General features: G+C 39.9%; 1 protein-coding gene across 1 annotated transcript in view; it reads left to right on the top strand.

The window, feature by feature from the left end:
* LOC126482223 (atrial natriuretic peptide receptor 1) overlaps window positions 1–27,083 on the top strand; it is a 1,286,869-nt gene that overhangs the window by 1,091,343 nt on the left and 168,443 nt on the right. The window contains exon 18 of the mRNA XM_050106202.1: window positions 22,470–22,616. Within this exon, the coding sequence (XP_049962159.1) occupies window positions 22,470–22,616 (147 nt within the window). The remainder of the gene's footprint in view (window positions 1–22,469; window positions 22,617–27,083) is intronic.

The raw sequence follows: 27,083 nt of genomic DNA, 5'->3' as shown, positions 1-27,083 counted from the left end.
AAGCTATGGAACAGAGTGAAACAATGCATTCACAATGCTAAAATCAGGCACGCTCGCTCCCTTGTATGCAGCGATCTGATGTCCAAGACTCTATGGAAGAATCTCCGTAGCTTGGGGGTCGGAAAGGCAAAATCGGAAACTACTTTTCATGTGTCAGCTAACGAATTAAATGAATTCTTCTCTGCACCTCTGAATACCCACACGGCTGATAATTACTGTCCACAAGAATCCCCAAACAGGATAACTAACAACGATCCCTTCCATCTAAAACATGTAACAACAAATACGGCAAGAAAAGCAATAATGAGAATCTCTTCTGATGCAATAGGCAACGACATTATCGGTATAACCATGATTAAGAATGTTGCCGATATCTTAGTACCTGTCTTAACTGACATATTTAATTTTTCCCTCGTGAACGGAATACACCCACTGCATGGAAAAGAAGCATAATTCAACCCATCCCTAAGATCGAAAACCCGCAACTGTCTAGTGATTACCGACCAATTAGCATACTGCCTGCTGTTTCCAAAGCACTTGAATATATTGTTCATGACCAAATCACTGAACACTTGCATGAATTCAGCCTATATGACAAATTTCAATCCGGTTTCCGTAAACATCACAGCACAAACACTGCTCTAATTAAAGTAACTAATGACCTGAAATATGCCATCGGCAATCGAAAAGCAACAATATTGATGCTACTGGACTTCAGCAAAGCTTTTGACACTGTTAACTTTGACATATTGCTCAGAAAAATGCAACAGCTTAATTTCTCTGATAGTGCAATGAGATGGTTTGAAAGCTACTTAAAAGACAGACAGCAATGTGTTGTCTGCGTAAATGAAAAATCTTCCTGGAAACATGTTTCCTCGGGAGTGCCACAAGGATCAGTCTTAGGACCACTTTTGTTTTCTTCATATGTCAACTATATTTCGTCGGTTCTGCCCTCCTGTAAATATCATTTCTGTGCCGACAACCTCCAGCTCTACCTAAGCGTCAGACCTGATGATGTAAACACTGCAATCGCTCAGATGAATGATGATCTGTCTTCAGTAGTGACATGGGCGAAAAACCTGAGGCTTAAACTAAATGCAAAAAAGACCCAAGTAATCTTAATAGCCCATCAGAAATTAATAATTTCAGGTTTCCGCGAATGGCTACCTCCTATTCTGCTCGACGGTACTCCAATACCATAGCAAAAAACAGTTAAGAACTGGGGTGTAGCTTTGGATGAGCATCTCAACTGGGCGGAGAATACAGTCGCAGTGTGCCGAAAGACGTCTGCTTGTCTCTATGCAATCAAAAAGTTTCGGAACATATTTCCACAGGACTTGAAACGCCAGCTCGTGCAAGCACTCGTTCTGCCAAACCTCCACTATTGTGATGTGATTCAACAAGGCACGAGTAGTGAAAACAAAAGACGGCTAGAACTAACCATGAATGCTGTGTGCATTACACCTGCAACATTCGCCGATATGATCATGTTAGTGCTTCATACTCCGAGCTAGGGTGGCTGCGGCCAGACAAATTGCGTGACTACCACACTCTGTGTCTACTTCACCGACTCCTCGTCGTGCAAGCACCCCAGTACCTCGTTTCAGAGATTAAAAACCTGTCATGCCATCATAATCGAATCACGAGGTTACTCTTATTTGGTATCCTAACTGTGCACACTCACAAAACAAAAACTTTTGCAAACTCCTACTCAGTTGCCGCTGTCCGCCTCTGGAACAGTATGCCCCTTACCTTGCGCAAAATTCAATCTCCTGCTGCATTTAAGAAGATGTTGAAGCATTTCCTACAATCATCCTCATAACGTTCTCCACAAAATTAATGTACAAGGCCAATCCTCTCATCTGTCAAATAGCAAAGCTAGCGTCTCCTATCTTGCTCCTGAGATGCCATCCTCTTCATCTATTTCTATTAGCCACGCAATCTTCTTTTCCTTTATATTTCCTTAATTATGTTTCATCATGTCTCTCTATTCTTCTCCCTTCACCATGAGTCTCCCTCATACTCCCTGCTGCTAGCACTCCTATCTAAAATCTGTCTCTTCAATAATGTCTAATTATAACAGTACTTATGATCTTCGAATATAAACTCTATATGTATGTATTTTTCCAGGTGTACCTTTCTAATTGTTTATTTCACTTTTTGTACCAGATGTAGTTTAACATGCTACTAAAACATATGAATGTAAAATAAGTAGAATGCCTGGTTAGATGTATGAGAGGGCCTGATGGCCCTACTCTTGCCAGGTTAAATAAATCTGTTTTGGTTGGCAGGAGAGCCAACACCGTGTTACTAGAAGGAGGCCGAAAGGCACGCGTTTTAGCTCACGCAGGCTGGCGTGAGGTCTGGAACAGGACAAGGAAATTAGAATTTAGAAAAACGGACGTAGCTAATGGAATACTTAACTTTAATCCGTTAATGAAGAACGTCGGTCTTGCCGGTACATGATTCACAATATCAATGGTAACTGATAATGGCGCCTTGCTAGGTCGTAGCAAATGACGTAGCTGAAGGCTATGTTAAACTATCGTATCAGCAAATGAGAGTGTATTTTGTCAGTGAACTATCGCTAGCAAAGTCGGTTGTACAAGTGGGCCGAGTGCTAGGAAGTCTCTCTAGACCTGCCGTGTGGCGGTGCTCGGTCTGCAATCACTTATAGTGGCGACATGCGGGTCCGACGTATACTAACGGACCCCGGCCGATTTAAAGGCTACCACCTAGCAAGTGTGGTGTCTGGCGGTGACACCACAAAATCAATAAATAAAATAAATTTTTATGTAATTCCCACTTTGTTCTACATGATATTCTTATCCAACTAATCAGCCACCCGGGCTGTCTATTACTGCTAGTACCCCATTTAGAACAAGTACCCCATTTAGAACATTCTAATGGAAAGCAACTCTCAAAGAGCATGATAAATGTGTCATAGAAAGCATTATATTTATCATCTATGTTATTGGCATTATAAACATCCTGCCACTCTTGTTCCTTGACAAGGTTTAAAAAACTCTCTTGCTGTTGGATTAACTTTCCTACATAGTTTGTAATTAAATGTGACATTTTTTTTAGTACTCTTTTAGTGTTAAAATTTGTGCATCATGGTCTGAAAGGCCATTCATCCTTTTACAAACAGAATGCCCATCTAATAATGGAGAATGAATAAAAATATTGTCTGTGGCTGTGCTACTGTTCCCCTGCACTCTAGTTGAAAAAACACAGTCTGCATCAGATCATATGAATTTATGATATCTACCAACATCCTTTTTCTTGCACCATCATATACAAAATTTATATTGAAGTCACAGTGAATCAAGAACCCTCTGTAGCTTGAGCAGAAATGTTCTGAAGTCAGAGTTAGGGGACCTATAAACAACAACAATTAGAAATTTAGTTTCACTAAATTCAACTGCTCCTGCACAACATTAAAATATCTGTTCATTGCTGTGTGTCCACGGACTCAAATGGAATACTGTTTTTTACGTACAGAGCCACTCCCCCACCCCACAAGGAACTCCTTGAGAAACAGCCAGCTAATCTGTATCCTGGTAAAGGAAGCCTCTGAATTGTCAAATTGTTTAATTGGTGCTCTGAATACCAATAATTTCAGAGTCAACATTTATAAGCAGTTCATTAACTTTATGTCTAATACCTCTTGTACTTTGATGGAATATGCTAATTCCTTCTCTACATGGAAACATTACATCCTCTGAAGGTGATCCCTTAGTTAGCAGGCAGGACTTGCTTTAAGCAGGTGTATCAATCAGCCAACTTCAATCTAAAAAAGGTGCAGCTCTAACACCAAATACTACAGAAATTTTTGCATGAGTGATCCCACCACCACCACCACCACCACCACCACCACCCACTACACTGTCACCTACAAACTTTGCCAGCCTCCCTTTCCCATACCTGTTGAGGTGCAGGCCACACCCAGTGAATCATGATCTACTGATAGACAAAATTTGCACTACTGACATGTGACCCGTGCCCTCTGCCATCAGCGCCCTCTCCAGCCCCATGTTAACGCACCAAACAGCCGCATTAAGATGAGGCTGATCATGACGCTGAAACAGTTGCATGAAATGCACATTAGTGCCACAAGTTTGAGTAGCTATCTTACCAGGTCACCACCTACATCATATTCTCTGTCCCTATTGAGACTGTTCCCTGCTCCACCTACTATCACTACCTGATCCTCCTTTGTAAAATTCCTACATAACTCCCCTATGCTGTCAGTCACTTGAGCCAACCCTGCACTAGGCTTCACAATACTGGTGTCCAGGTACTCACTCCCCAACACTTCCTGCAACTGCTGGCTCACACTTCTACCATGCAAACTACCTAGCAGCAGAACCTTCTTATTTCTGTGAAACTTTGCAACTGACCTAGGCCTCCTAACTGCTGAGGACTGCTGCATGTTCCCTACATCTACAGCTACATGAGGCTCTTCTCCACTCAACTCGGAACTGTTGGTCAAATCTAGTGCATATACACAAAGTATAATTGTCTGAATACCTCCTCTTCCTAGCTGCCTTCTTGCTAACTCCCAGTTCCCATTCCCCACTACCCTTCACCCTCCTCAACCTATCTATACATTGAGGAAGTGATGATGAAAATAAACGAAGTGTTCAGGAGTGGAATTAAAATTCAAGGTGAAGGGACATCAATGATGTGATTCGCTAATGACATTGCTAACTGAGTGAAAGTGAAGAAGAATTACATGATCAGCTGAACAAAATGAACAGTCTAATGAGTACGCAGTACGGAGTGAGAATAAATTTAAGAAAGATGAAGGTAATGAGAAGTAGTAGAAATGAGAACAATGAGAAAATTAACATCAGGATTGATGGTCACGAAGTGGATGAAGTTAAGGAATTCTGCTACCTAGACAGTAAAATAACCAATGACGGACATAGCAAGGAGGAAATGAAAAGCAGACTAGCTATGGCTAAAAAGGCATTCCTGGCCAAGAGGTCTTCTAATATCAAATATCGGCCTTAATTTGAGGAAGAAATTTCTGAGAATATACGACTGGATTAGAGCATTGTATGGTAGTGAAACATGGACTGTGGGAAAACCAGAACAAAAGAGAATCAAAGCATTTGAGATGTGGTGTTACAGATGAATGTTTAAAATTAGGTGGACTGATAAGGTAAGGAATGAGGAGGTACTATGCAGAATCATAGAGAAAAGAAATATGTGGAAAATACTGGTAAGGAAAAAGGACAGGATGATAGGACATGAGGGAATGACTTCCATGGTACTAGAGGGAGCTGTAGAGGGCAAAAACTGTAGAGGAAGACAGAGATTGGAATACATCCAGCAAATAATTGAGGATGTAGGTTGCAAGTGCTACTCTGAGGTGAAGAGGTTAGCACAGGAGAGAAATTCACGGCGCGCCACATCAAACCAGTCAGAAGACTGATGACAAAAAAAAAAAAAAAAAAAAAAAAAAAAAAAAAAAAAAAAAAAAAAGACAACACTGATGTTGGTGGTGCTGATTTTGAGTTGGTGTGGGCAGCCGGTGTTGTAGACTTGTGCTGGAGGATAATGGTGGAGCCTCTGGTACAATCCCTGCATCTGCAGCAACTGACCCTTAGCTCAGTACATTGGGAAACATCTGTGGTGTACCAGCAAGGCCAATTAAATGTGTGACCGGCACAGTGTACAGATCTGGAGTGAGATAGTGGCCACTGTGGGTTTACCACAGTTTTGTTGCTACCAGGTCACCAATTTTGTGCTTGAAGGCGCTTTCATCTGTAGTTGGTTGAAGCTAACATGGTTTCCTTCTTGCACCCTGCTGACTTTTAGCTTAGCATCTTCCTTCAGTTTACAGCACCTCTCTGTAAATGACATAATAATTTATTCTTCTAATAATTTTGTGGTGTCTTAATGAATTCATGGCACATTGAACTGATGGTACCACCTTATACCACTCGTTAGTCCTATCAATACCAAGCTTGGCAATCATTTTAAGTGAAGTAGAACTGATACTCCTAATCTATCCATTGGCTCTAGGGAATCCTGTCACTGTTAAAATGTGTTCAGTTCCTTCCGTAATGGAGTACTTCTTGAATTATTGAGAAGTAAAGCAAGTCCCTCAGATGGTAATTACATTCACACAGCTACTTAAGGCACCTACATGTTTCTTCTGAAAACCAGACCAGTGTTCAATGGTGTAGGAATACTCTTGCCTGACTGAAGCCCATCTTGCTGTTCTTGGTGACAGCTTCTTCTTATCCATAGTCTTTTGGAATGCAGCACAGTCCTTTAAAATTTTAAAATGTATTCCTAGTACACACACGCCAGGAATTTCCTTAAGCAATTAACAGTAACTAAAACTTCAAGCTATAACTAGTGTATTTATCCTCTGGAGGTGTTTTTTTACTCATAATATGCAACTGGATGGAACTTGTCATCATTTGGAGATTTTTTTATTGACACAGCTCCAAATCGTTTTTGCTTGCTTCTGTGTGTAGTTTAGTTTCTTGTTTTGGGTTGTTGGTTTTAAAATTGTAGATTTTTAAAACTATATCATGAAAGAATATCTTTGAACATTTTGGATGCTTACCTCTGCTCATCTTCGTATTTGTATTTTCAATCATTTCTCAGTAAATCACTCGGAGGTTTGGCAATTGCAGAGTAATTTGAGATAAGCTTCCTAAAGTTGTGATATAAGCTTCCTGAAGAATCATTTTAGACCAAGGAAACTCGGTATTGCTGCAATAGCTTTTGCCTCTGGAAAGTTTTGAACAACTATAATATTCTCAGAAGGAGGTCAGATTTGCCCACACTGTGTGATGCACCCATGGAAGTCAAACACAACAGTCCTCTTTAAGATATTTTGCAAAATTAATTTCCCAGCCATATTCTGCTTCAGTTTTCAACACTAAACAAAGTCATTGAAGTGCATCATCATCTCTCTATGTTGGTGTTTTATATCATCCATGTATACACCAGGTGTAGAAGTATGAAACCAGAATATGGTTGTAATAATTACATATCTATTGTTTGCAACTGATGAACAATATTTTATTCAAAATAATCTCTATTGCTTTTGATTCATTTCTCCCACCCTCCCAGCAGGCTATGAATGCCATGCCAAAAAAACGGTTCTTCTTTTGGAGTGAACCAGTCATAAGACATTTTCGTACATTTTTATACAAATTAAAGCATTGTTCACCAGAGTGTGTTCCAGTGATGCAAATAGATGATAATCAGATGGAGCCAAATCTGGAGAATAAGCATCATGTTCTAGTATTTCCCATCTGAATGCCTCGTTTGTTTCCCTGACCCATTTTGCTGTGTGTGATGGGGCATTATCAGGGAGCATTATGACTTTGTAATGCCTTTTCCATATTCTGGTCTCTTTCATATAATTCTCAATTTAAATTGATCATTTTCTGTTGGTAGCAATCAGTGTTAATGGTTTCGCCAGATTTTGGCAGCTCATAATAGATGACACCCATCTGATCCCACCAAACACAGAGCATTGTCTTCTTTCCAATGTGATTTGGACTTGCAGTGGATGTCGATGGTTTGCCTGGATTCACCCATGGTTTACAATGCTTAGGATTCTCAGAACATATCCATTTTTCACCATATGACACTATTTGATGTAGAAACACCTTTCCTTTGTATCTGGTGAGCAGTGTTTCACAAGTGGTCTTACTGAGTACATACTGAGTACATCCAGGCACTGTCTTTTTAAGTCCCTAAGGTGTGGCAAACATGTAAGCTCAGAGTCATATGTAAGGTCCACCAACTTCACTGTGTCTTTAAAGTTACGACAATGTCCCCTTTCTTAAAGTCAGGAGAGCTTAAAACAGAATTTGAATGGTTCAAGAGAGTACACACAGACTTCTTGATTGAGAATTTAAACCTTTCTTCTCTGCTCATTCCTTCAAACATCAAATAATCAGTTGCGACTGATGAGTTGTTGTTGCAAGGCTCAAGGAGGAACAAAAGAAAGAAACTCAGCAACAAACAAAGAACATTGGACAGGATGTTTCACTGTTGATGGTGTAACATTAATAGCTACAGCAAAAACTGTCACACTTAAGACACTGCCTTGAGGGGCACCATTCTCTTGCTCAAAGAAGCCAGAAAGGGTATCACTGACTCCATATGTAAAACAGGTGCTGAGAGGAAAGATCATATAAAGATGGGAGACACATTCATAAACCTCGTTCATGTACCTGAATAAGGACATTGTGGCTACAAGTAGTATCATAGGCCTTCTCACTGTCAAAAAAAGATGTCCATTAGATGGTGCTGGAACAGGAAGATTGTTCTGCAGTCACTTCTGAGAGGGCCATGTTATTGGAAGTGAAATGATATCTCCTGGACCAACATTGAACGATCCCCAGGGGATTGCTGCTCTCTGGTGGGATCGTGCTTGTCTATCATGGGACCCAGCCTTTGCAACATATTTTGCCTTCTGTGATACATGTCTGTCCTCCTGCTATCCTCTTTCCCCTACTTTGGGGAACATGTCTGGGATGTTTTTGGGAATGTATTCTGCATTTTCAGTAGCCGACATCAGAACAGTCTCTTCACTCATTTTCATTTCTTCTTTTCTTTCTTTGTTTGCCTTTTCCTATCCTTCCTCTGCTTTGGTGTTTGAGATTCCAGGTTCCTCGTTTTCTTCTTCCTCCCTGTGCACTCCTGAGGGCCGGCCCATGTGTCTGACGTGTAACAGGTGACTCAGTAATGCGTAATTTTCAGTCCTGTGCCAACAGGTAGGGTTCGCACATACACACTGGTACAGGCCAGGGCCAGGGCGGGGTGACAGCCTTAGCTGCTACCTTCCCAAATTGCCAATTGGTCCCACTGTCAGGTGTTTGGGAAGTGTGGTCTGAAGTGTGAACTTTTGCCTAAGGTGGGTGTGCCCCCTCTGAGGGGGCCGACAGTTGGAAGGAACATGCCATCGAAGATGCTGGCAATCACTGGAGATTTTCTTGCAATGAGCCAATCACCTCTTCACAGTCAGTGTCTATTAAATGTAGTGGAATGAGGCTCATGATTCCAAGATCCTCCCAGCTGCACCATGTCTCCTCATGGTTTCACATGCTGAAGACGGTCAGTCCTTTGCTACAGTAAATCTGTTTACTGTTCAGAATGGGAATGGTGTTGATGCAATTTCCAGCCCTGTGAAATCCTGCTCACATTTATGCAATGGCACTTTGCTTCTGAAGACCACTTCTGACTGAGACAGAAATACAAATGTACCCCTCTGCTCAGGGTGTCGTTGCAGTCCATTGGGTAATGAAAAAAGTAGATGCATCCTTAGTGCCCATATGCACTCTTTTTCTCAGTTTTGATAGAGTGGTGCTTCCATCAAAGCTCAAAGCAAGCTATGAAGTTATAACAGTCCAACCGTACATTCCCAACCCTGATGCACTGCTACCAGTGTCATTATTATAACCACACGACTGTCCTGTCGACACCCGGCCAGATGTGTTATCTGTGGTAGGGAAGCTCATGAGGGTGATTGTCCATCTCCTTCTCTCTGCTGTAACAATTGCAATAGCCTCCATGCAGCCTCCTCCTGATATTGCTCCATGTATCTTGATGAGCGAGTGTTCCAGGGGATTTCGGTGAAGGAAAAAATGCCCTATCCTGTTGCTCACAAGTTTCTGGCTAGTTGTCAGAAACCCTGTGTTCTACCATCAGCCACTTACAGTACTGTTCTCACTACATCTTGCTCCACAAAGGACATGGTCAAGCAGCCGAGCAACCTCAAATTCAGCACTGTGTTTGCAAAATTGCCCAATGTCAACTTCCAGCTGTGCAACAAGCCATATAACTTTCACATCATAGAGCGAAGTCACCTGCTACACAACGGCAAGCCAAAAAGGACAGAAGGAGTACTCCAGCAAAGTATTTATGTGTCTCTCCAGCAAACAAACATATGAGTCTTCCTCTGTCAACTGGAAAGGCTCCAACAAATCAATCAAGGGCAAACGATCTTCTCCTTTGCCGACTTGAAGATCGCCTTCAACAGTGTCCCCATGTGATACCCTCATCCGGCCGACATCCATATTGCAGGTACATACTGCCAACTGGTTTTCTGCCCTGGACTGCGCAGACTGACAGAGTGAATGCCAACGCCCCTTTAGATGTCATGGATCAGGATTCTCCAGTCTCTGTGTCCAGTACCAGTAAATCTTTGAAGGCTGGCACTCGGTAGCCACTGAGGTGATATCCTTTCATTTTTTCCCTCCTCCCCTTTCCTCATCTTGACTCTCCTCCAATTGAACATTCATGGCCTTAGATCCAACAAAGAGGAATTACGGCTGTTCTTGGAACTGTGCGTCCACTTGTCCTCTGCCTCCAGGGAACAAAATTGCATCCTCAAGATCACTTTGAGCTCTTGCATTTCTTTCCAGTCCACTTTGACCTCCCCCCTCCACACCTTCTCTCACTACACCCCCCCCCCCCCCCCAGGGCAGCATCCCATCTCATGGGGGAGTCATGCTGCTCATCCAGGGGATGACATTCATAGTCAAACCATCTCCCTGACTACCCTGCTTCAAGCTGTTGTAGTCTGCATTTTCCTTCCTCACTTCATCTTTTCCCTTTGTACCGTTTACATCCCTCTGTCATTCAGTGTCACCAGTGTAGGCTTCATCCAACTTACAGGGCAACTCCCTCACACCTCTCTGCTGCTTGGTGACATTAATGCACACCGTCACCTTTGGGTTTTCTCAGAACCTGTCCGAGAGGTGCCCCCTTGGCTGACCTTCTCAATCAACTGAACCTCATCTGCCTTAATGTGGGAGCACCCAAATTCCTTTCAGACTCCACACACACCTATCACCTATTCCCATTTGAACCTCTGCTTCTACACAGTCCAGCTTGCTCACCATCTCGAATGGTCCATTCTCTCTGACACATACTCAAGTGACCATTTCCCATGTGCTATACATTTTGTGGCTCCTAACCCACCTTTGTGCACACACAAACAGCAGCTTTCTAATCCAACTGGAGGATTCACTTCTCTCTGGCAACATTCAATGAACAGCAGTTCCCTGGTTGTGATGACCAGGTAGAATATCTTCCAAATGTTATCTTTACTGTTGTTGGACATTCATTCCTCACACTTCATCTTTACCACACCATGTCCTGGTGGACTGAGGTATGCAGTGACACAGTTCGTGTGCGGAGATGTGCTCCCTGTACTTTTAATCATCATTCTTTGATGGCAAACTGCATTTCTTATAAACAGTTGCATGCGCAGTGTTGTTACGTTCTTTGAGATAGCAGAAAAGCTAGCTGGATTTCATTTACTATTTCTTTTAACACTTCCACTCCCTCTTCCATGTGTGGGTCAACCTCTTGACAGCTCTCTGGGACCAAGGTACATTCCCCAATTTCTGGCCTGACCATGACAGATGATGTCATAGTGGATTCTATTGCTATCTCAAACACCTTGGGCCACTATTTTGCAGAGATTTCAAGCTCCACCCACTGTTATCCTGCCTTCCTCCTTTGGAAACAAGTGGAGAAGGCTTGAGTGATACCCTTCCCTACTCATAATAATGAGTACTACAATCTGCCTTTACTATGAGAGAGCTAGATCTTGCTCTCACTTCATCCTGATCCTCCACGCCAAGGCCAAACGATGTTCACATTGAGATGTTGCAAAACCTTTCTGTTGGTGGCAAGCACTTTCTCCTTCGTACATACAATCACATCTAGTCACAGGACACATTTCCCAGGCACTGCCATGAAGCCACTGTCATACCCATACCTAAGCCTGATAACAACAAATACCTTTCTTCTAGTTACTGCCTCTTTTCTCTCACCAGCTGTTTTCAAGGTGATAGAACATGTGATTCATGCGTGTCTGGTATGGTACCGTGAGTCTAGCAATTTACTAACCACTGCACAGTGTGACTTTCGAGCATGCTTTTCTGCAGTTGACCACCTCGTCACTTTGTCAGCCCATGTCACGGATGGTTTTCTGCAGAATTACCAGACTGTGGCTGTATTTCGTGATTTGGAGACATCTGCTAGAGCACTGGTATCCTCCGCACTATCTACATGTGGGGCTTTCGAGGCTGGAAATTCCTTCAGAAATATTTAGAAGACTGAGTTTTCAAGATATGTGTCAGTTCTGGCTTGTCAGACACCTTTATCCAGGAAAACAGTGTGCCTCAGGGTTCCATCCTGAATGTCGTCTTCTTTGCTGTTGCCATTAACCCTGTTATGGCCTGTCTCCCGCTGGCCATTTTTGGCTGCCTTTTTACTGACGAGTTTACCATTTGTTGAAGTTCTCCGTGGACTTGTCTCCTTGAGCAGCATCTTCAGCATTTTCTTGATCGTCTTTACTTGTGGAGCATCAATAATTGCTTTCACTTTTCTAGTGACTAAACCATTTGTATGAAATTCTGGTGCAGCTACTGGTTTCTTCCACCATCTTTACATCTTGGGCCTGTTGCTCATTTAAACTACAAAATTCCTGGGATTCATCCTCGGTAGAAAATTTTCTTGGTCCTCCCATGTGTCTTTCTTAGCTGCTCACTGTACACGGTCCTCAGTGTCCTGTGTGTCCTCAGTGGTACTTTCTAGAAAGCAGATCAGACCACCCTCCTCCCCATTTGTAGTGGTCCCATGTCCATTCGAAATTAGCCTATGGGTGTTTCATTTATGCATATGCACGTCCATCCATCTTACGCTGTCTCAATACAATCCACCATTGTGGCCATTGTTTGGCCACTGGTGCCTTTTACAGTAGCCTGGTTGAGAGTCTGTATGCAGAAGCTGTTAAACTACCACTGTCATTCCGCCATGATTTTCTTCTTAGCAGATGCGCATGCTGTTAGTCTGCCATGTCTGGCCACCCATCCTATGCATCCTTCTTTGATAACTCCTTTAATAACCACTACGGGGCACATCCCTCTTCTCTGTTACCTCCTAGAGTTCACTTTCGACTATTGCTTCGGCAGCGTAACGTCATGTTTCCTGACACTTTCCCAATGGGTGGGAACCCTTCACCACCTCAGCTTCATGTGGTGGCCTGTGTTCACACTGAACTTCATTTTCTCCCTAAGGACACTAGTCCAGCGTCGCTCTATCTCCATAACTTTCTTGAGCTTCGCATGGGACTTTGCATGGGACTTCACGATAGTACCTTTGTGCACACTGTTGGCTTTTGGACTGACTGTGGTGTTGGGTGTGCCTTCTTCATTGGCACCAATGATTTTCGGTATCGGCTTCTGGAACACTGCTCAGTATCTATAGTTGAGCTCTTTGCCCTTTATCAGGCCACACAGTACATCCAGCGACACAGGTTTCTCAGTTCTATCACTGTTTCAACTCACCTGATGCCCTTCAGAGCCTCTGTACACCATCCATCCCTTAGTGCAGTGCTCATTTTTGATGAAGCCACTGTAATGTTTATGCGTACCCCTGGTCATGTTGATCTGTTGGGAAACGATGCCACTGACACTGCTGCCAAGCTGCAGTCCTCGTACCTTGGCCCGCTAGTTCTTCTATTTCCTCTGATGATGTCTGTGTTGCTGTCTGTCAGCAGGTGGCATCACTTTGGTAGCACCACTGGACATCCCTTCAAGGAAACAAGTTATGGGGAACTAAACCTCTCCCAGCAGCTTGGCTGACCTCCTCTCACTAAGAGCAGATCATTTTAGCTAGGTTGCATATTGGGTACTGTTTTTTGAACCATCACGATTTGTGAAGTGGTGATCCCCCACCACTTTGTGCTCACTGTCCTGAACCTTTGACAGTTCCCCATTTCTTGAGATAATGCTCTTTTTTTTCCACTTACATTTGCCATCTGAGTTATTGGCCGTTTTAGTGAATGACACACAGGCTGTCAAACATTTTTTACTTTTCATCCATTGTAGCTTCATGGCTAAGGACCTTTAATCTTCAGTTCACTACCTCCTTTGTCTCTATGGATTATTTTATGGATCTCCAAGTCCCTGCTCTTTACCTGTCTCTCTTCCACTGATTGTGCTTAACATGTAGTCATTTTTAACTCCTCTTTTGTTCTCATGTCCTACAGTTCTGACATGGACGTATATGACCGTAGTTGTTTTTGCACCCTAAAATGAGACAAACCAAACAAACTACACTGAAAGAAACTAAAGAGCTGCCTGGATAATATCCATACAGTGCAGTGATTCACCATCCATCCCAAGTTCTTTCCCACACAACTAGTGGAGCTAAACTACAATATGTACTTGGGTATGTACAGTCCTTGTCAAGTTTTAAAAGTGGAATTAAAATTACCTCTTTCCACAAGTTGGGAAACTGTCCTATTGTCCAAATCAAGTTAAAAATGACTAAGGGGATTTCTTTGTTCATTCTGTAAGGTCCCACAACGTTCTGTAATGGACCCTATAATGACAACATGACTCTTCACAAGCTGCAGGTAATGCAGAATCCATCTCACACACAGAAAGGAAACAGTTGTATTCATCAGTGGAAGGACTGAAGTCCCAACTGACCCTCTCAGCAGCCACTCTGTACTGGCTGAATCCTGCCTGGCAGTGGCAGTAAGTGTGGCAAAATAGGCCACTTTATCTGGAAAATGACTTGCAGGCTGGTCTGGAGACTTCCATTCCCCATTGCAGCAACCACTCAGCACCTCCCATCTCTCCCAGAAATACTCCTGAAGGTCTTCCATATGACTGTACTGTTAGTGGAAAGGTTTATGGTGGTTAGGAGCTATTGCCATGGTCTCTTTATACTGTTTCTAATAATTTGATGACATTTCACCCTTATTACATGAAAGACTGTGTGATTCTTTGCTGATTGCTGGCACTTAAATCTATGCAGAGCCACCTGCCTGTTCCTGACTGACAAGCAGAGGTCCACAAAGGTATGGAAATAAAAACAAATAAATTTAAACAAAATAATTGAATAAATGTAATGCTCAAAGTCATTTCAGTAAAGATTTAAAAATAAAAAAAAAATAAAAAATAAAACATTTAAGGCACCTGATGATACCCAAACCGGGTATATTCCGTTCACGAGGATATAATTAAATATGTCAGTTAAGACAGATATTAAGATATTGGCAACATTCTTAATCATGGTTATACCGATCCTGTCATTGCCTATTGCATCAGAAGAGATTCTCATTATTGCTTTTCTTGCTTTAGATGAAAGGTATCACTGTTAGTGATCCTGTTTTGGTATTCTTGTGGATGGTAATTATCAGCCATGTGGGTATTCAGAGGTGCATAGGAATTCATTTATTCGTTAGCTGACACATGAAAAGTAGTTTCCGATTTTGCCTTTCTGACCCCCAAGCTACGGTGATTCTTCCATAGAGTTGTGGGCGTCATATCGCTACATACAAGGGAGCAAGCGTGCCTGATTTTAGCATTACAAATGCATTGTTTCACTCTGTTCCGTAGCTTTCTATATTCTTCGAAACGCTCGGGTTTCGGATCTGTCTTGAAACGTCTGTGGGCAGCATCCCTATTATTCATCATTTACCATAATTTAGCTGTCAGCCATGGACCAAGAGATTTTCTTACACTGATTTTGCGTACAGGTGCGTGTTTGTAATAGAGGGCAATGAGTTTATCACCAAGTTCATTAATTTTGCCGTCAATTGTAGGTTCTCTGATAATGTGATGCCATGAGATTTCTGAGCAATCGGCTGTTAGAGCATCAAGGTCAATACGTTTCATGTTCCTACAAGTTATGTAATGTGATTTGATCCTTGGGGGCTGCACAGAGTAGGCCAGGAATATTACATCATGTGCTGAGAGGCCAGGGGCCGATGTTTGACCAACATCTCTTACTTTGTCAGTCTGTTTTGTTGCAATTACGTCTATAAGAGTATGACTGTATGGTGTGTAGGTTGTAATGGAAGAATGTTCATGCTATTGCAACTAAACACTCTTCTTAGGTTTATTGCGGAGGGAGTGTCTCTTAGCAGGTCTATGTTCAAGTCACCCATTACGATGACATGTTCGTATTGACACTGAAGTGAATGTAATTCTGACTGAAGCGAACTCCTTGAGCTTATTTTTGGTGGCTTGTACACGACGCCATTCCAGAACCTCTGACTTTGTATATTTATTTCAATGAACATGAATTCAGCCTCTTTTTCTTCAGCAGGGTTTGACATACATAAGACTTTCGCTTTTAGATCTGTGCGTGTATACCCGTCAACCTCGCTTTTTTGATCTGTCTGCCCTAAGAAATGTGTACCCTGGGAGAAGAATAGATCCAGAGGATATGTATGGTTTTAACCACATTTCGGATAAGAGGATTACCTGGTAATTTATTTGGTTGAAGAGGAGGCTAAGTTCTTTGTAATGTGCAGGTAAAGACTGGATGTTACAGTGCGCTACTAAAAGCTCTGACGCGTTCCGCTGAGCAGCCTGGAGTAGGGTGGCAGACTGGTTTGTCCCTTTGTTGGGCACTATATGTCGCAAGGGGCACTGGCCGCTGCTTCCGCCAAGTGACATAACACAGGGGTGTCCAAGATTTTGTGCGCCCTGTTCGTGACTCCGTGAGTGCCAAAAGAAAGGAGACTGCAAGAGATTTCCTGAGGTTGCAGGAGTATAGAAAATGGATTAGTGGTATTCGGTGCAAGGAGAATATGACCAAAATAGTGACGGCTGTGTGTCACTGTGTATCCTCTGTCGTAAGAGGTGAAATGTAATTAGTGTATTTGAAACAGCTTAGGGTAGAAATAGGGGAAAGGGGAATCATTTAAGAGGCCAATGCTGCCAGCAGAGAGAAGTAAGCTTAATAACTAATAGATTATCGTAGGAAGCTAGAATTAAATTGAAATTTACTAAAGTGATACTGATAGTGATTATCATAGGAAGCTACAATTAGACTGAAATTTGCTAAAGTGATACTGATAGAGATGTTTGTCATGAACAATTTAAACTGAAGAGATGGGTGATTAATTAACTAAAGGAGAGACTAATAATTGCAATGGTACTATTACAGAATGGAAGAGAATAAACTGAGAAAATGAAAAAAGTATTAGCAGTAACTAAGATTAAGTAAACGTTAGACCTACAGGTACAAAAAATACTACAAAGTTAATACAATTACAAAAACAATTACTTGAAGATACAAATATGGGTATAATTAAAAAGTTAATACAATTACAAGACAGTACAATTACAAGATAGTATATCTGAGTATGGGGCTGTTACAATTTGCAAATGGTGTTAAGTTTGCACTTTCGGCTCGATTAGCTTCACTTAATACTATTCAGTTCTGTCATGTTTGTGACTGTCTTCTTTCCAGCTGTCTTAATGATAAGTCTGCCATCCTGAGTCCACACATTCTGAAGACCAAAATGGGATATGGCACTGTTTAAAATCTTTAGCCGTTTGTGTGTCAGATCTTCCCTTATTGTAAGCCCTGTCCTTGCTAACCTCTTCTTCTGGGTAAAGATCTCTGCCCTTTTTTGGTATGAGAGAAATTTAGTTATTATTGGGCATTGTTTGGTAGCACCTGGTGGTTTTTGTCCCACCTGATGGCTCCTGTCAATGTCTGCCTTAGTCACTTCAACACCTAATTTTTCACACCCAACCTGTATAAGCAGGTTGTCTGTGTCTTCTTCCTTATTTTCTGCTACTCCAAACAGTTGTAGACTATTTTGCCTTTGGTACTGTTCTAGCTCATCTGTTGCAGCAGATAGTTTTACTTCAAACTCTCATGCCTTTTTCTCGTATTCAGACACAAACTTTTTTAATGCTGTAATTTTGGCGGTATTGGCCTCAACAGTTTCACGCATTTTGCCCAATACTGCTGCTGTACGCTGCCAGCAGAGAGAAGTAAGCTTAATAACTAATAGATTATCATAGGAAGCTAGAATTAAATTGAAATTTACTAAAGTGATACTGATAGTGATTATCGTAGGAAGCTACAATTAGATTGAAATATGCTAAAGTGATACTGATAGAAATTTTTGTTATGAACAATTTAAACTGAAGAAACTGCTGTTGACTCTTCTGTTTACCATTTTCTCGTATATATTTGCGGAGCACAGAAAAAAAAAATAGCACTACTGCACAGAACACTGTTGTTTACACAATTTCCACTGGTACTAGACAACACCATCTGCGAGAGCACCTTCAAATTCAACTAAATTTTGCGAGCCGAACTTAACACGTGTTACACTGCAGCCACCATGACACAATAATGACCTGGGAGGCAATTGGAAGGGCTCCAAATTCATATTCTTTTGTGTTGGTCTTCGTGAATTATATTCTGTCGTGTTATAAAAAAGACCATTTATACCAAAACAGTCTCGTTTATTTGGTGTATGTTACAATTTCTGCAGTGTGAGGAAGGCCTATTTTCATCAGTAAACGCTTCCGGACTAAGTTGCCGTGGTCGATCTGTAGAACTTCTTCTCCCTGACGTTTCATTCTCAACTACGGAGAACATTTTCCGAGGTGAGTCAACGAACACGTGGCAATCGATGTGCAGCTACCTCTGGCTATCGTCTGTTCTCTCGATTGCAGGCAATCGATTGTCACGTGATAGATGCAACCTCGACCGCCATATCTTATCCAATTTTAATCCTTCTTCTTCACGATTAAAATTGTATTGATGTTTGTGGCTTTCAATTGCCTCTCTATACATACGTGTATAATAGTGCGACGTCCTCGCTAGCACACTTGTATCACCAAATTTTATTTCGTGATCTCCATCCTTAAAAACATGTTCCGCTACTGCCGATTTGTCGATATGTCCCAAGCGACAGTTTCTTTTGTGCTCTGTTAACCGTGTATTGATGCTTCTTTTTATAGTTCCTACGTAAACCCTGCCACAACTACACGGAATTTTATATAGCCCTGGGGTGACGAGCATCTTTTGTTGTTCTTAGGCGTGAAACTTGGCTAGTACTTTCCCAATGCGATCCGTGATATTATGGATGAACGGAAGAAATACTTTTCCAACTGATGGTTGTTGCTGACTCCTATTTTTAGACATTTTTCTATTTGGGTGAAGTGCTCGGTTAATCTCGCTTTTTGTATAACCATTTTTCGCAAAGGCCATTCGTAAATGATTTATTTCTTCTTGTAAGTAGCCTGGTTCACAAATATTATTGGCCCTATCCACTAGTGTTTTTATGACCCCCCTCTTTTGCCTAGGGTGGTTTGAGTTCTTATGGAGGTAGCGATCAGTATGTGTACCTTTCCTGTAGACCTGAGGGTAGAGTTCAGGGGAACGTTTTCTCAGTTTTGAGATCTTGTAGTTGCACTGACATTGCTTGTGTTAACTTGCCACAGTGTTTGGGTCCTTTTTCAAAAATGGAATGCACCACAGTTGTTTTCTGTTCCCTTGTGTTGTGTATATGAACAGTCTCATTAGTCTCCAGTTTTGGGTGATCATGTGATGCATTCACAATAGTCTTGAATATATACAATGATGGAAACTTTGCAATGTTTAGTTCTTTGAAACAACTTTTACATGATTCTTTTTGCTTCTTTTTCAATATAATTTGAATGGCTTGCTTCTGTAATGTGAATATTCTCTTCATTCCTGTGATAGCTGACTACCCCACACACTGTGATTCCATATTGCATGCATAGTTTAAAAAGTCCATGATAGACAGTGCACAACAGGTCTCAGCGAGTAAAGTGAGCCTGTTGTTTCATTATAAATATCACAGAGCAGAGCTTACTTAAAACAGTATTTATCAGCTGTTTCCAGTTTAGCTCACTATCTATTGTAATGCCCAAAAACTTAACTGAAGCTACTTCTTCCAGTCTTCTTTCATCTAAGAAAGCATCCATAAGTTGTTCTTTTGTTTATTTTTGAAGAGCATGTATATAGTTTTTTTTTTCAGATTATTAATTAACTCATTTTCAGAGAACCATTGTGCTGTACTACTGACTGATGTGAATGTATTTTGCTCAAGTGCCTCCAAATTGTTGGAAACATGTAGCACAGTCATATCATCTGCATAAAATATTTTGATTTCATTTTCACATATTTGTATGTTATTCACAAATAAATTGAAGAGAACAGGTCCTATTACAGATCCTTGAGGTACACCATACTTAATGCTTCTAACTTCTGATTTTTAGGAGTTATTAATGGCTACATATTGCCTCCTGTTACTTAGATATGATGTCATCCAGTTTGCTGCATCTCAATGAATACCAGTATTCTCTAGTTTCTTTACTAGGACTGTATGATCAACTGTGTCAAACGTCTTGGTTAGATCAATAAAAACTCCAGACACTACCATCTTGTTGTCCAAGGCCTGTACGATTGATTCTGTTAATGATTCAATTGCTGTTTCCATTGATTTCCCTTTCTGATATCCGTGCTGTGCTGGAGTTATTACATTATGTTTTTTCCAAATAAGTAGTTAGTCTGTTCAGCATGAGAATTTCTAATACTTTGGAGGAGCCCGATACTAAAGATACTGGCCTTTAGTTGTTAGGGTTGTCACGCTTTCCTTTTATGTATACAGGTACTGCTTTAACTAATTTGAGTTTATCTGGAAATACCCCTTCTTGGAAAGAGCAGTTGGCAATATCCAGTAGTCTTGTAATTATTTCTGCTGCCACCTGCTTCATCAGATACTTTGACACATCATGTCCAGCAAACTTTTTTGTTTTTAGCTTTTTTATAACATTTGTCAGTTCCTTTCCAGACACTGGTTTCACTAAAATTGAGTGGCTTGGCTTATCTGTCCCCATAGTTCGGTGAGTTCATTGGCTATTATATCCATGCTTTAGTTTTTCCATTGCATCTGTGTAGTTATTATTCAGAATGTTGGCAATTTTTGTTTTATCTGTGATGATTTTGTTATTTACAGTCATATTTCATTTGTTTTCTGTAAGTATTTTTTCTAGCCCCTCTCAGAGTTAATTATATTCCAAGCTGCTCTCATTTTATTTGTTGATTTTGAGTTAGTCTCATTAATTGATTTTGCATTTTCTTATCAACTGCCTGTATTTCTTCTGGTGCTGCCTGTAGGTTTCAATATTTTCTCTCTGTTTCATTTCTCTTATGGTAGCACTCTATTCTATTATTGCCTTCATGATCCACTGCTTATTTCTTTGTTTTTGGAAATTCTAAACTGAAGTAATGTGTTATGGTGTCTTCGAAAACATAGCATTTTTAGTCTGTTCCATGGGCTTTAAGTGTGTCCGTCCACTGTTTTTTTCTTAACATCACTTTGAAAATGTTGATATTTTGTTGGATGATAAGCCCAACATCTCTTTCTGCACTTTTATCTTCCTTTTGTGAGTTCAGATTTCCAAATACTTCACAAAGCTGTCCAAAGTGATCAGAAATTCCTGTTTGTAGAACCTTTATTGTATATACATTGCTGTGTATATTAGCGATAATTTTGTCAATAATTGACTCAGTTTCCAAAGTCACTCTTGTTGGTTCCATAACATTTGCCTTCATGTTGCATTTTAGTAGCAGTTCCTCAAATTTTTGACTTCTCTGTGTCTTCTCTGTATCAATGTTAAAATTACCACATATTACACAATCTTTTATTTTAGTTTTTTTCTAGTAGAATGGATATTTTTTTTGAGGAAAGGATTTATTTTGCCACTTGGTGATTGGTACACACAGAATACTCTTAACTCATTGTAGACCATACCTGTAATATCAAAATCTTTTTATTTTTATTTTGGTAAGGTTTTGTATGTATCATTCATACTACTATCATCATTCTCTGTTGTTTGGACAAATGTTGCTACTCCTCCACCTCTATATTCTAATCTGCAGAACAGAGTACAAGAACATTATTTTTATAGTAAGACTGCAAATTTGAGTGAAACACAAGAAAAGTTTCTCTAGACTGTGTTACTTGTCATCAATAAAAAAAAAAGGTAAAAATGTTAGTATGCAAATCTTCTATTCTCTATCAGTATTGAACAAAATTAAATCCAAGAATCATATTCACATTCATGATGCAACTCTGGCTGCACAATGTATTTGCGCCAATGAAAATTTGTGCTGGACTAGGACATGAGCCTGAATTTCTTGTTTTACGCAAGATGTCACCTTAACAGCTTCGGTCTATCCAAACACACTCCCCAGAGGGACCCAAATTTCTATATGACACCATCATGTCTTTTATTATTTGTGACATTCTTTTTGTTGTGCCTATCTGTGACTCAGTATCTCCGCTACATGGTGCGTAGCATCTTTCCTTTTCATAATATTGTTACATTCCATCCAGGACTCTCCGCTGTTTGATTTCATTATGTCTAAATCCTATACTTGCACAGATACTGTTATTCTTCTACAAATAATTAATGCAAACATTACCTTGTACTATCTTTCTTAGACCATAGATTCATATTATAATTATTTACCTCTATATATGTCACAATATTTGACAAGAAAAGATCCAAACTTTGGGAAGCTCACTGAAAAAGTATATGAATTAATTACATCAGTAGGATACACAAGGTTTGTGTTGTAAACATTAATGTCTATCATTCATTACCCAGAGGCTACTGTGAAAACTTAATGGATGATCTGCTTCGCCGCATGGAGCAATATGCAAACAATTTGGAAGCACTTGTTGAAGAGAAAACAGAGCAACTCAGTCAAGAAAAGAAACGTTCTGAGGAACTTTTGTACCAAGTACTACCAAGGTAGGAAACTTTGATTTGAATATAGTTTTAATGTATTTGCTTACCTAAAAACATCTCTCTCTCTCTCTCTCTCTCTCTCTCTCTCTCTCTCTCTCTCTCTCTCTGTGTGTGTGTGTGTGTGTGTGTGTGTGTGTGTGTGTGTGTGTGTGTGTGTATGTAAGAGGCGAAGTGGGGAGTTTGTGGAAATTACTTGATTGAAAAACAGTAAGAAAAAAAAGGTACACTGAACTATCTCTAATCTGGCCCTCAGTAATCTCGTCCATATCCAGCCTCTAGCTGTTCAAGCAAAAATGATGCACACAGTAATGAATACACATGTGCAACAATATTATTAGTTAATTACAATGTTATGCAATGCTATGTGGTTTTGTTTGTGGTTCAGTATCATGGCTTCTAAAAGGAAACACATTATGCTAGCCCTCAAGCAGAAATGTGAAATTAGAGATAAGCTGGTTCTTCACAGAAAGCTGGTGCTGCTGAGTACAGAGGTGGATGAGCAACTGTTTATGACAACACTTTAAGAAATGAAGAGATAATCAAAAACATACAGTGAAGTTACAATGTAAGTGGCGAAGAAGAGGGCATAGAAGGAGAGAACATGAAACTTAACTCTGCTTGTGCTGGAGCTGCAGACCTCTTGCTGGAGCACATTAAGCAACAATCAGAGACAAGCAGTGCCAATGTATTCTTGAGTGATAAAGGACACTGTTGTCATGTATCACCTTGCAACAACTAAAAATCTGGAATATGTTTCATAGTGAGTGATACTATGGTATATGTACACACTCAAGCATTAGTGTTCTACAAAAATGAATGTATCTTTGGATTTAATGAAGTACAATCTCTTTGTGTTTACACTAAATTTAAAAACACTTTCAGTAATCCGGCACTTCCATTAACCTGGAATGTGTACAAGGAATGTCTGGGTTAGCAAAGAGTGTAGTATACAATTTGTGCAGTGTTTACTGGGCTTATCATACTGTGAAACTGAAAAATCTGTGGTTACCAAAATTGGTTTCAAATATGATATGGTGCTGTAAAGAGCTGAGGACTGTAGATCTCAGATAATAATGTATAACTCATGTAGTTTAACAATGTATAACTCATATAGTTTGTAACACATCACTTCAATAACATTTACATGATTTTGTGTCTACAGACCAGACTTTCGTCATTATTCTGAAGGAAATGTCAGTGAAGGATATGTACACTTTACTAAAACATAACTTAGCTGATTGTAATGAAGTTAGTAAGTCAGGATAAGATTTTGGTCTCCAGATTTGGCGTACTAAGAAATGTAGTATTTCTAGGGTCATTGGGTTGATGGGCTGTTAAATGTCAAATAAAAGTTTCTTCATAGAATCTTTTTTATTCCTAAATTCTAGGCAACTGTTTCACAAAATATGTCTCACACAAGATTCCACAAGACTCTTCATTCCACAACTGAAGACTATCACTTTTGACAAACATCTTTTCAACAATCCATCATACAGCTATTCTTCCCTCCAAATGAGAACAAACAGAAGTGCAATGATAACATTTGAAACAAAGAGGCATAAATGATTTACATCATTCTCAAAGACATTGTTTCAATCAATTGATATATAACTTAGCAAAACTTACTAATACTTTTCTATTTATAAATGAAATTATTGATACCAAATGTTATCAAGGATTTAAGATAAAATGTGCATCATGCTTGATTACATCACAATGTGTCTGCCCCCCACCCCTGAACTCCACATAAACATTTAATGGTGGGATTCTGCCAGCACAATGACGCAATAAGGCAGTATTAATAATTTTTTTGTTATTAAAGAAAGAAAAGAAGAAAATAAAAGAGGGGGAAAAATAGTTGTTCTAAATTGCGGATTATAACTGTTTACCATAGGTATGGTCTTTTCTTCATGTCTTCACTTACAATCGGTTCTTTTGATTTCTTCTTTGCCAACAGTGATGGTTATTACTCTGCTGTCCTTTCCCTTATTACAACTTCATCCTAGTGTTCATCTGCTCAAGTACAATGGTTGTGATGACAACTGATGTTCTGAGACAACTGAGACATTTTACAGCAATTTACTTCATGATACATCACTTTATAAACTATGTTTTCGCCTCATGCTGGACCTTATGTGTTCAAATAGGATAACTTTGAACCTCTGTGTCTTGAAAACAGATAAAGATATCAAGAAAAATTTCAAGGTTATTCGAGATTGAGGCCTTAGAAATGTATCATAAAATTTTCAGCCATTTGCTATGCATAGTCATCTTGGAATCAGCAGCTCAGATCTGGTATGAAATCATAAACAACTTGTTTTGGGATTTTCTAAGGAACCATCCATGAATTAATAAACATTTTTGAAAACAAGAATGTGGCATTTCTAGATTAGTGCATAGAGAATATACCATTTTTATTTATTATTTAGATTTCACCTGATGCCTGATTTTATGTGCATATTTTACATGTACATGTAGAGTGACTTTGAATCTCTGTATGTCAAAAATGGATTAAAGTATTTTTTTTATTTTCAAATTTTGTCATTTTTAGGAGTTTGCTTTCAAAGGAAATTGTAGAAAATAATTTTTCATTTTAAAAGTATTTTTGTTTCTTTATCTTTGTTACATATTTACATTAATGAGTTCAACCCATAGACGCTTTATAAATGGGCTGCTGAATTTCCATAATCAATATTACTTTCCTGTCATCTGTCTTTCCTGTCATCTGGTAGGAGACTGTCAAAATATCAGTTTTATTGACCTGTCTTTCCTCTTTCAGTGAGAAGTTTCACGTTTTTCTCCTTGATATCAATCAATTTATTTTTAACCCCAACTAATGACTGCCTCTTACATGATGTTCTTTTCCTTGTGCTGTCAATCACTGATGAAGAAGAAAGGAGGCAATTATACAGCCAGACTCTCCACTATCACAGACATCATGTTTTAGACACAGAGAAACAATATTTCAGAAGATGCCCTTCCAGAGTTTGAGAAGTAGTTGAATGTCCTTTTGGGAAAATGATCACTAAGTGAGGAATACTCTGGAAGCCAATAGAAACTTCATCACACTATGCTGGCAATATTGTGAATGTACAGGTGTTCTGCACAACTGTCATTACCTAGAAGGCTACCTGTGCCTTGATGAGCAACCTGCAGTAGAAACCGAGCATTCTGTGCAAGGCTCTTTATCAAATAGGCTGAAACTTCAACAGAGCTTCAGATGAAGCTGTCCGAATAAGAGACAATTTACAAACTTTTTCTCGCAAAATATGTTTCCTCGTGTATTTCTCTACTGTACTACTTTCAATATTAATATTGCCTCTTGTTTTCATACCTGAAATAATAAATTGCAGAAATGTTTTCTGTATTTACTTTTAGTCTGTAATTCTTCTGGCACCTTGTCCCATAACTTGTACAAAATGAATCTACTGTACTGATTGTCATATTACGGGTCCCATAAAGGAAGCAAAAGAAAAACAGCTGCTATCGAAGCGACCACTGATGCCATTTTCTCAACAGTACAAGGCGCACACATGGTGCTGCTATCTTCAGCAACATCTGAATGCTGCTGACATTGCTCAAACACAGCCAGAGTTACTTGGATGCTCTGGTCACAATGCTAAGGAACAAACCTGTTTCATTCAATCAGTGCTGCTGTGTCTGTCACTGCTCCACGCTCCTCTGTTTGCAGTGCCAGTATATCGTATTTACTCGAATCTAAGCCGCACCTGAAAAATGAGACTCGAAATTCAAGAGGAGAGAAAAGTTTTAGGCCGCACCTCCAAATCAAAACAAAGTTGGTCCATTGTAACACGAGACACAATTTAGGTCGAATGAATGATGATACAGCTACAGTAGTTTGGTTCGAGTCGTAAGCTTAGCAGTTAAGCTTTACCAGGTAGCCATTGCTATGCGTCAGGTGCTCTGTCCGTATTTATACGGGTATCCTTCCTTTTTCACATGCTTCATCTGGTTTGAATTGATTGCTTACTTTTCTTTAATCTGATAGATGCCGTTCTCTTTGTTATAGATGTTTACGTCACTCTAAGCTGAAAATGCATTACTGTACTGTGTCATGCATTGTTTGTCGCATTGTGATAATTAGTGTTTATGGCCTGTCACCGCTCACGGCATGGCTTGCTTTTGTGCACGATACCGCCGCTTATAAATAAATAATTTTTTAAAAAATCGTCTCATTATCGAAACAATGGCAAGAGACTGCTATTTCTTGTTACTTACACTGCTGCTTTCTTTGATAATGATCAACAAGAACCAAATAATAGACTGCGTATGATAGAAGATGTTCTGAATGAGAGTTTAGCGAAAATTTTTCTCCATTTGAAAATCTTTGCAGACGACTCTCTAATACATTACATTCTGCACAGAAATTAGAGTCAACTTAGATTTAAAAATCTATTCAATTGCTGTGCTTCATTTCTAACTTTACCACTATTAGGCATAAGAATAATA

The sequence above is a fragment of the Schistocerca serialis genome, chromosome 5 (assembly GCF_023864345.2).
Source record: "Schistocerca serialis cubense isolate TAMUIC-IGC-003099 chromosome 5, iqSchSeri2.2, whole genome shotgun sequence".
Lineage (NCBI taxonomy): Eukaryota > Metazoa > Arthropoda > Insecta > Orthoptera > Acrididae > Schistocerca > Schistocerca serialis.
This window is presented reverse-complemented; position numbering and strand designations above follow the sequence as displayed.